The sequence below is a fragment of the Strix aluco genome, chromosome 4, assembly GCF_031877795.1.
Source record: "Strix aluco isolate bStrAlu1 chromosome 4, bStrAlu1.hap1, whole genome shotgun sequence".
Classification (NCBI taxonomy): Eukaryota; Metazoa; Chordata; class Aves; order Strigiformes; family Strigidae; genus Strix; species Strix aluco.
The window spans coordinates 112,028,102-112,039,667 of NC_133934.1; the positions used below are offsets into that span (position 1 = coordinate 112,028,102).

Consider the following 11,566-nt stretch of genomic DNA (forward strand, 5'->3'; position numbering starts at 1 on the left):
ATAAAAAAGCTGAAGAAATTATGGGCAAGGCTTCCTAATTGCCCCTACTGCTTTCATGGAAAAACCTGAATTTTGTGCTGTTCAGTGTAATAAGACTGAGGACAAATCCTGTACCTGAACATATAGGTTTTTTCTTTCAGTAAAAGGAAGAACTACAATAACTGCATTGAGGAAATTACTGATTTTTGGCTGACTGCTCTGTCCTTCAGTTTATCTTGGTTCCTAAATTACAATTATGGCACATTTATACATATGTTTGTGATGGAATCAAGCTTGTTTTTCACTAAAGTAGCTTTTTAAAGAATAATTAGATTACACACTGAGGGTCTGCATCTTTACATACATTCCTCCAAGACAATTTCTCCTAATTTTAAGGAAAATTTGGTTCAGAGAGGCAACCATAGCAGTCCAACTATGAGCACTGCTTCTTCTCTGATTTCTCCAAGCATTAGATAAAATTTCATCAGACTTTGATACAAAGCATAAACATAATTATGTTAGTGACCCCTCTATCATGACTTGGCCCAACTTTTATTTGCCAGTCAATATGTTTACTGGTACATATAGAGGTAAGAATATTTATGGTTGCACTTGGTCTTATTTAAAAACACTTTTTACGTATGCAAAACACACATTTAAGAATCACCATACTGAATTAAAGGCATTTTTTGGTGTTTTCTCCAAACAAGAGCCGGTATTTTAGAATTCAGAGCAAAGTTTTACAGCATAGTTCAAGCATTTCTGAAGCACTGTTGCAGAACTTCTAAGTTACTCAGAACCCGGATAACCTTGATTCCTTGTTTTCTATTCACGTCCAAAACAAACACAGGAACTTGCATATGCACCACACATACTCTCCACAGAAGTTCCCTACCATTGTTTTTTGTACTTGGGCCCAAATGGCTACCACATATCTGCAGTTAAGTCGGACCCTCTGCTTGTACACAGTAGCAGAATTTAACACTTTAAACCAGAATGAAGGGGCGTTAGAAAACAGAAACAAAAGAAGATTCAGCAAGAGAAGTAAATCAGTTGTAACATCTCCTGCCAAACATCCTATAGATACCTAGCTATATTACCACTTAAAATTGTTTTTTCTATATTTTCAAGTATTTAATTTGTATACTCTTGCCCTAGATGCAAGATTAGCAGTGTTGCACATACTTTTTAATGTAGTTAACAATCAGAGCTCTCAGTAGTTTTGCAAAACTTGTCATTCCAGAACGGTTTTCCACAACATATCCAACTTTTTGCATAAATCAAGTTTGGTTATAGTTCTCTCACAGGATAAAAGACATAATAATTCTGCTACTGTGTACAAGCAGAGAGCCCGACTTAACTGCAGATATGTGGTAGACATTTGGGCCCAAGTACAAAAACCAATGGTAGGGAACTTCTGGAGTTGTATGTTGTGCATATGCAAGTTCCTGTGTTTGCTTTGGACGTGAATAGAAAACAAGAAATCAAGGTTATCCGGGTCCTGAGTAATTAGAAGTTCTGCAACAGTGCGTCAGAAATGCTTGAACTATAAAAACGTATGTTCCCTTTCCCCAGCTCCTCAATTTAAGAGAGATGGATTACATACCCGTTGCCGATGAATCACATTTTGGGAATACCAGATGTTCTTAGTTTAATGCACTCATTTCACTTTTCTGTAAAGTCTACCATTCGGTAAAAAAAAAAATTGTCAACATACTTAAGACTCCCTAAACTCTAACTATGTGTCCATACTAGTATACAACTTGGAAATTGAGAAGTACTAATTGGAAAATCAAAAGAAAACCAGTGTTTAGCCACACAAAGCATAATTTGAAGACTACTCCTTTACATAAAGATCTGTTAAAACAAGTATCTGAAAAGATGGCACAGCATTAAAAAGCCATTCAATTCACTGCCCAAATTCAGTAATTGCAGACTACACCAGAGAGAAAGAGGTATTTACAAGTTTTACCATTCTGTGTGTAAAAAGGTAGAGATTCCCCTCATACCTCCTGCAATAAACTGTTAGGAAGGTGCATGGGAACGGCATGTCATAACTGTATAGCCCATACACGGTAATCCAAAACCGATGCGTCGGTTTTCGTAACTATGTTAAGTATCAGTATTCAAATAAACAGTCATACTTTCACGTTTAACACTCTGAATTCACACTTTAAGTGTGCTTAGTGCATTAACAATATGCAACATCTTGTACAAAGTACTTAGTATTTTACAGTATCCAGGTCTAACATTGGTTTTGCAGATTTAAGGAAAGTGCTGAACAAATTTTTCTTTCTGAAAACTTTCTACTAAGCAAGCAGTCAGGAATGATCCAGTATCTGCTTGGCCAATCTAACTATTTAAAGGCAGAACAACATTTTTTAAATGCAAGCTCTGGAAAGTAATTTATATCCCTACTTTCCATTCCCTTTTATTGCAACACATTTTCCTGCCAAAATAATCCATGCAAGAATGCATGACTGAAGGAATCTGCTCAGAGTTCAATAGTGTACTGTCAACTCCCTTAGTCTGATATATGACTCTTAATTGAGGGAACTGCCATCTTTTTTTAAAAAAAAAAAAAAAAAAAGATTTTTAGGAGTAGCTCCAAAGAAAGAGATAATGAAGAGAAGCTGAAAAAAAACTGCATCTCCAACACTCTGTGACTAGTTCAATAAAAGCTAGCAGTCATCATTCAGGAGCACAAAGCCTTTGCATTTAGCAAACCAAATATAGTTAAAATTCTTTACCTTCTGTTGACTTAGCACTGACATCTGAAAGCGCATAGATAAAACTGACAATCTCCTCCACTCACACCACAATAACTGAATTCTAAATATATATCTGATGTGTTCCCAGTAAACACTAAGGCTACAAGAGTAGTTAGATTCTTCCTTTACTACTAGAAGGAGCAAGATTAAAAAAAAAGATGTCACACTGTTGCACAGAATTGCATTTTTCCAAAATAACTGTACACTAAAAAAAAAAATGTTTGGAGAATCTAATAGAATGCATATCGGGATTGAAAACAACCACTGTAAACAAACAATTCAAGATTAATGAATTCACATCTACTTCATTTATTATTCTCCAAACAGAAAAAAAAATATTTCTTACAACTGACTATATATAGCATTTTCTACCAAGAAATCCTACAGTAATGCATGCTGTGAACAGTAATAGATGTTTGCATGACTGAGTTATAAGCAGCTGCCATTGCTTGACAATAAAAATACAACATTTCAAAAAAATCACAGTTATTAGACAACAATTATTTTCATGATTACTCTTATTTTGGTTACCCTTATAAGTCTGGGGTTTTCATCCTGTATTCGAATCCCATATTTAAAACACCTTTATATGGCAGACCACATAACAGAGCAAAAGCATCTTTCTGAGAACAATGTTAGCAAAACTAAACTTTTATTACAAGTTTTCTCTCTCCTTTCCCCCTGTCCACATGCTGTCACAGTTTAATGACTACAAAATGAACTAAACCTTTTAAGACTCTAGTGAAATGTCAGTTTACACAGGAACGAGAGCATTCAACCACTGCTATCAAATCCATCTGTGTTCAACAAAATTATAAAACAATTACATTGGTTCATATGCTGGTAATAATGTAGATTTCTATAAACAACATTTTGCAGCTCAGCATTTCAGAAATAATTCGCTCAATACAGGAGATGGATGCATAACCACTAAATGTGTGGGAGAAGAGTAAATTTCAATTGCAAAAGGATCCTTCAAAATATCAAGTAAGGAATTTTGGGGGGAAAAGGCAGGTTACACAGATAGATACAGATTCAAGTAGTGCAAACCATGTTTCCTCATGAGGCCTGCACTCAATCTAAAGGACTATATGCTTGCTCCAAGACAGTGTCTGCAAACATGTTCGTGGTATTTGAACAAGCAATACAAATAGTCGGTCACCGGTACACATCACATTTTGTGCTTTGGGTTCTTTCCACAGCACTAATCCATCAGGAAAAAAAAAAAAAAACAAACAAAAAACAAAAACATACACACAAATAACACTCTCTCATATCCTTTGCTAAAAATTGTCTCAAGTCTTGCAGTAATTCTTAACCATGTTGCTTAGGCCGAAAAAATTTTTGGTTGCTTTGCGAGCTGTTTTAAACACCATTTTCAGCATTATCAGGTTTAGAAAACAGTCGCTTTGTCTATCGCTCTAAGCTTCTATTCACTGCCACTTCTCACATGTCCTCCCCTCGGGCATTCCCTAGCTCTGTAAGGTAAGTTTTGAAACTGTTTTGGAGCAATCCAAGTCCCCATCAAGACCAGAAGGTGAGGAAACAAGGGGAACACTGGATAGCTGCTCCAGTAAATAAACAGATCGCCCCAAATGGTAAGGATTCACCACATAGGCCACCTAGCAGCAGAGACAAGAATCACGCCTTCACTTGACAGTTTGCTTACCTCCCGCAACTCAAGCCTCTGAGCCACTGCTTCCAGGCTTTCCTGTCCTGTGCTTTCCACCGACAGCGTGAACTCCACAAATTCATTGTTGAGCAGCTGGATACGAGCCACCAAGCAACTCTTGCTGGATACTGTATAACGTCGAGTTCGTTTCAATTTTAACCCAAAAGGTAAAGGCATCTTCTTTTTCCCCCACAGATGGTTACTGATGAAAAGCTACTACCACCAGGACCTCGTGAGGGGACAAGTAGCTATCTCCTCTCAGAAGGTACGGAGCTGTAAAGTCTCCAGAGATCAACCAGCAGCAGCAGTATCCATTAAAGACAAGCAAGTCTTCCACCAAGAGACAAGTAGAAGGGGCATCCACTGGAATCCTAGTAAGGCACAAAAGAGAGAATAAATACAAGAATCAGAAATACTTTGAGTGAACAAGGAATGGTAACATGGGAAAAAGAACACGTATATTTTTTCTAATCTAAATAATCAGTCTACTTTTCAAAAATGCAGAGCTGTTATACATTCAAATAATGAAATAAGCACCAGAATTTCTGGTTTTTCCACAGGCAGCACTGGTCTTCAGCAAGTTTAGGGTTTTTTTTAAACTTGCAAGTGAATAATGAGTCAATCAAATTTGACTGCAATGTCTTAAAATAAGTATTTCTAAACTGAATCAGCATTTAAATGAAATACCTCTTTGAAGTCTGAGTTGCCTAAGGTATTTCTAATACTGAACAAAGCCATTTTCTTTTAAGAGTGAATTCAGCAATCTGGATTGTTTTTCAGAGCAGTGTGCAGCCTCAGCCGCTGTCTGTTGGATTAAACACAAAACCAAGCCCCATAAACGATTAAGGAAAAAAAAAAGAAAGGCAGGAAGAGAGGCATTAAAGCTCACACTTTAGCTATTTCCTACCAGACAATTAAAATCCAATTCCTCTAATTTTCCCTGAATTACAGCTAGTTGTACCATTATTTCTTATGCTAGACTGCTGTATGATGATGTTTCAGGTTATGCTTTGCCTCATCAAGAGAGTATGCGAATTCTGAGAACCATTTATTTACTAGTTTTTCCTTGAAAAAAATCCTTATTTCCAGTCTAAAGGTAGCCACCCATTTCCCCACCTTTCGCTAACACCTTCACGCCCCCTATCAACTCTGTAACATACAAGCTTCGCCTTTCTCCTCTTCCAAGTGTTTTCTTACCGCACACACCCTAGCCTAAGAAATCTGTCGCTCTTAGTCGTGCTGGTTTTCAGTACGACATGCAAAATAAAAACATCCTCTAAACACGGGGGGGGGGGGGGTGTCTGCAGAATTACGCGCGTTGAGAGCAGTCCCCTCAGCGAGGCTGGGCACCGCACCTGCCACTGAAGTGAAAGCGCCTCACACACTCCAGACAAAGCCACCATCGCCCCTGGGGGGTTGCACCGCCTCCCTCACAGCGCCGCGCCGCAGGGACAGGGACGGCGCGCCCCCGGCCCCGCCTAACCCCCTGGCACGGGCCGGGCCCCGCCCCGCCCCAGCGCTACCAGCGCGGGGCTCAGCGCCAGCCGGCCGGAGCGAGCCCCCTGCCCTGCCCTGCCCTGCCCTGCCCTGCCCTGCCCGCAGCCGTCGGGCCGGGCCGCCCCCGAGGGAGAGCTGGGCTCCTTCCTCTCATTGTTAGCTGCTTACTGGCGTGGGAGCTCGGCCTGCGGACCTCTAGTGGCAGCGCCGCACCGCCTGACAGGGAAAAGGAAACCACCACCTACATTTTTGTCCGGCTGGTATGTAGTAGTAGCACATCTTGAAAAGCATAATTTGATTGCTGAAGACTTTTACAAGTATCAGACAGGAATAACAGGAAGACATCCATTTACTTGGAGTGGGGGAATCAGAAGAAATAGTCTTTCTAGCACACCTGTTTTTAAACTCGAAGATACAGCTGTAAACAGAGTGCCAGATAATACTTGTACATTTATATACATACCTAGAAATTTAATGTTACTCAACTGCAAACTCTTTAGGTTGAAAACCTCGTATCAGACTCCCTACTCCCTTGCACAATGAAGACAAAAGGGAGGTGGAAAGGCACTAAAGGCCTAAAACAGGAAGAAAGAGGACACAGCCCAGCACCCTTCCTCAATGACACCTTTGCAACCCTACTCCAAAGAATAAACACATTTAATGACCATGTTTCTAATAATCTTGAAGCAGTTCTACCATTCTACACAATCCCCATCCTCAACAGCTAACCACTTAATTGAATCAAAAAAACTCTGACCCAAACACCAACTAATTTGGTTTTGGGTGCAGCTGCAGAATAACAACTGATAGCAAAAAGTTTCCCTGAAAAATTTAGGGGTACATGGGAACTCCTCACTTTATCACTTGCTCTGCACTTTGATTCTCCAAATCCTGCCCCCCTGGAGCAGCATGCAGGGAATGCTCTACAGACAGAAGCTTTTAGTTTCCTGCCCACTGCCAGCAGAATCTCGCACTGGGTTTATTCCTGGCAGAGTAACTTTTGGCTGACTGACCTCAGCTCATCCCCAAGCCTGTTTTCCAATACATTCTTTGCACAGTTACACACTTTCTTCAGTGCTACAGCAATGTGAGAAACCAACTTGCTCATCTTTTCAAAAGCTGCAGTCGGAAGTGCAGTGCCATTTCAATCTCAGTTTTTGTATAGTACCACTGAATATGAAAGACTTTCAAACTTTTATGCCCCCATCAGGCCGTTAGAAAAGTATTCTAAGGGCATGGAAAAAAAAAAAATTAAAAATCACCAACCAGAGGCTGACCCAACAGGTGAAATTTCCAAACCATCTAATGCTGACATGAGGTAATCTCAGCCTTTCAGTTATTTTGCTATGCAGACAGGTAGCAATGCAAGCACAGGAAGGAAGTTTACAGCAGAATTTTCAGAATGTGCCAGGAGTGCTCTTCAGGTTATGATCTGTTGTTTGCATTTATTGCTCTACTGAGCATTCACCCTAAACGGTTTCCTTTTAACTCAGTACATGTCTGACATAATCTTCATTACTTCTGAAACACGTTCGTAACAAGGAAGACTTAAGTAACTAACTCCCAGCCCATGTCATAGAAGACCAACTAAAAAAAAATTCCTGACATATAATATCATAGAATAAAGGCAAGTTTGATAAATAACACTGAGGTATCATTCATTAACTTCTATTGCTAGCTATGTGTACTTCTTGCAAACACAGCTGTGCTGTTCTTATTCAGCAGCTGTGCATTTTACAATGCTAGGTGCTCTCATATTTGCCATCTGCATTACTTTAAATTTGGACACATCTGCGTTGTTACAGAGCTACTTTAGCAAAAAGGCACTACATACCGTCAGGAGTTACAAATCCAGTTGACAACCTCTACAATAATAAGCCTTTATTTAGCAAGCCTGGAATTTCACACAACAGCTAAAAATGTCTTTTGTGGCCAAACTTTGTACATTTATATTTCAACACAGACACGTAGTTTCAAAAATGTTGTATTAGAATTTCAGCAACATGGCTGTGACTGACGCGTGATTACTGAGCACTGTGGTATCTTTCCCCTTTACCTACACCTCCCTCTCCCCCCTCAATAATTAGCATTTTACTTTACAAAGATTTTTTAAACAGCCTGCATGAATGACAGCGTGCAAAATAAAACTGCAATGTATGATGGTGAAAAAGGGTTCCTATTATTTCAAATACTTAAAATACATAAATTTATTTCAGAAGTATTTGGGAAGCCAAAAAAATCAGAATACTCCACCCGCCCCTTGTTTTACCAGTTAATCTTTGACATGACTCTTGGACTGAAAGAACAGCAGTAAGTGTCCATCTCAAACCTCCCCCACCTCCAGAAGAACAGTTCTACAGCCTTTACTTTTCAAAAAGTAAATGCTTGAAACTCCTCAGTCTTACTGTACACAGCAGAGAAGATCACCCGCTATTTATTTGCTGTGCCTGCTGTTTTTCTCTTACCTTGTGCAGCGATTCAAAGACACCGAGTCTCCTTTCACATATGTGTAGCCGAAAAACCCCCACAGCACTCCAAGACTTTTTCTCCCAGAGCCATCTCATCGGTATTCCTCGGGAACTGACTTACTGTGTTCCTCTTGTATGAAACAGCTGCTATCTCGGCTAACCCACCTTCTTCTCAGATCACTCATAGTGAAAACATTCCTCACTTCCTGTCTCAAAAAACTTGCTCTGGATATCATTCCACTGGGTAGAGAGCTGGGGGTGGAAGAAAATATTACAACAAAATAAACCTGTGCCAGCCAGCTCTTCAGGCAGCCTCTTTCATGTGACGCTGCGCTGCATGAGTGCAAATTGTGTTCTCAGGAATATTTTCAAATCACCCGTCTCCGTGTGCCTCAGTGTGTGTGCATTTAATTTCTTTTCCTGGAGGCGTTCCCCTTGCTCTATCCATGCGGAAGGATACGCTGAAAGAATTAAAGCGAAGGCCCGTATGCTTGTAGCCCATTACCTCAGAGAGTTGGAATGCCTGGCAGGGAGAATGTCAGCAATGAACAGCTGCTTCTCTGGCTACAGGGGCATTACAGAAATAGGGGTTACAACAAATAGCAGGCAATCCTTGCTTTTTTTAATCATATGATCATTTATTTTAAGCCTTCCCAATTAAGGCAAATCTCTTACCAAAAAATTTGTTGGTCTTATTTTCATGCAGCTTGGAAATATTTTCAAGGTTTAATCCATATGTACCGTACCAAGTGACCTATGCACATACATTTATGTTTGCAGCTAAAAACAAAAGTCCTTGAAAAGCTTCAGCTGTTGGTAATGCACACAGGAAGAAAATTCAGATTAAAGACTGATCTTTCAGCCCTTCCTTGGATTTAAAACACCCAAAGGTGTCAGTAAAAATGATGCCCTTAATAACAACTGTCTTAGCAAGCATTAAATGCATATCAATTAAGTAATATTAATAGCATTTAACCAATGCAAACATCATATAAAGGGGCTGCACTCCAGTTCCACAAATATGTGGAGATCTCCGTGTGTGTGCATGTGAAATTAGCAATTGCTTTAATTTGGAATTTTATGGCTCTTCACATTGTGTGAGCCTGGTAAAAGTACATACAAACTTGAAACACGTCAGGGATGAGGAAAAAGGTAAAGTGAGTATGTGAACGCTGACTCATGACTGTAAAACTTAGAAAGTGTTTTGGTAATGTAAAGCTCACAAACATGCTACAGTCTGAGCAGGTCTAACCTGCAGATCTGCTATGCAAATAGCATGTTACTCAGAAGGACACTAGTCTCAGCTGAAATATGTAGGTAATTTTGTACTACGATGAATTCTTCTGAGTTATTTCTCTTAGACACAACGTCCTTTCCTCTAATCAGGGGAATATCTCTTCTACCGACCCCATACATCAGCCGTAGTTATGATGAGCATTCCATAAGCCACTGAAAGAACTCATTCAGGGGAATTTTATATTAGTTTATATAAACTAAAATGATTAGTTTATATAGAATATAAACTAACTTTGAACTAAACTAATTGGATAGCCTTTTCTAATGGTATCTGCTACAGGCCAGAACTAGGGTTACTTACTGGAGAAAACTGACCAAGCCATGAAAATTCAGGGTAACAGAGACAACCCTTCCTATTTCTAGAAAATTCATACTGGAAACAACGTCTCAATTCTCTTATCTGTCACATTTCCTATTCTAAATCTTGATCACACCCATTTCCTGCCTGATTCCCTGCCTAGAAGGTACATCTGTAAGTTTTCTTCCTTTCCACAGTTACTCCTTCCTGTATTTTCTCTCTTTGCATTTACATTAAAGACAACGCATCATATTAAAAGAGGCAAGTAGGACACTGTCCATATGCTCCTCTGCAGCTTACATTTTCTCTTTTTGAAGCTCAGACTTACCTGGATTAAATTTTTTCTTCTGCTTCCTATAACCCCAGTTTGTATCCTAACTGTTTTTCTGCACTTTCTCCATTTTGCCCCATCTCATTTTTTGCCTCAGCAGCTCTCCATTACCTGCTTTGCTCCAACTATCAATTCTAATTAATAGGACAAAGAGACAAAGGCGCCCCTGAACATGTGATGACCTCTGATAAAGACACATCAATAAGACATAGAGTGATTGCCTCAGGACACTATACAGTGCTTCTGCTTCTCCTCCTTTAACCCCCGTCAACACTCATGACGTGCATGGGTAGAAACACCCACATCTTTTGCTGTACACTTTACTCTCTCGTTGAAGATTATGGGAGGAAAAGACTATGGTCCTACAGCTGAATGTTGCAGCCCTTGTTCTACAAGTAGAGAAAAGTTTCTGCCAATTTGGCTGTCTGCCCATAGTGGAACAGGGATAAACCTTCTTACTGACATCTTCCCTTCTGGAACAGTTTTGGGTTTTTTTCCATCCTGGTCCAAATATGTGATTGCAGTTGAATGTATCGGCCAACGAATGCGGTGAAGGTTGATGCAAGTACCCACCTTGTTCCGATTCTGGGAACTCTGTCCAGCATCAGGTCTGTGCATTGACTAACGGTGAGACAGAAGGTGGGAAGTGAGACAAATAAGAAGCAGAATCAGTCACCCTCCAGGCATGTATGTACTCCTCAGCCTAGTGGAGAGTTATCCATTTGTGATAAACACACAGGCAGGATAATCCAGAAACTACTAGTTAAAGGTGCATTCCCAGGATGCTGAAACAATGAAGAAGTCATGTGAAAAAATACCTTGATTTACTCACTAGCCATGCAAAATAGTGACTTCATGAACTGAAAAGTCAGAATACCTCTTGATTCTACATGTGACTCTTAAAGCTGTTCTCTGAACAAATTCACTTTATTCACCACTTCTGTGGTTTTGCTCTGTGTCTGAGGCCTCCCTGTTTTTTCAGCATTTTATTTCTTACTTGCAAAAAAGCAGATGTAGCTGGGTCTTTATGCATCATTACGTATTTCTTGATGGTAGTGGATAGAATGGAAGGTGCTAGAAAAATGAGCATACAATATGTCTGTTACATGCTTGAAATTTCATGTTTGCAAGATTCTTTTTTACTCATAAGGCACTGTAAAATGTTGAACCATACTAAATAACTGAAGTTACAGAATTTTCTTATTAGAAGAAAACAGTTTTCCTACACATAACGCAGTGCTGAACTTGAAGCAA

General features: G+C 39.7%; 1 protein-coding gene across 2 annotated transcripts in view; it reads right to left on the reverse strand.

Moving 5' to 3' along the window:
* Positions 1-11,067, reverse strand: part of PTPN21 (protein tyrosine phosphatase non-receptor type 21) — a 53,008-nt gene extending 41,941 nt beyond the window's left edge. Inside the window, exons 1-3 of one of the 2 annotated variants that reach the window (XM_074824891.1) lie at positions 10,886-11,067; positions 8,385-8,639; positions 4,420-4,793 (exon numbers count right to left, since the gene is read on the reverse strand). In XM_074824891.1, the coding sequence (XP_074680992.1) occupies positions 4,420-4,599 (180 nt within the window). In that variant the 5' untranslated portion in view covers positions 4,600-4,793; positions 8,385-8,639; positions 10,886-11,067. Of the gene's footprint in view, positions 1-4,419; positions 4,794-8,384; positions 8,770-10,885 lie in introns of those variants that run through there. The other variant, XM_074824892.1, reaches the window with a different exon arrangement.
* Positions 11,068-11,566: the final 499 nt, after the last annotated feature.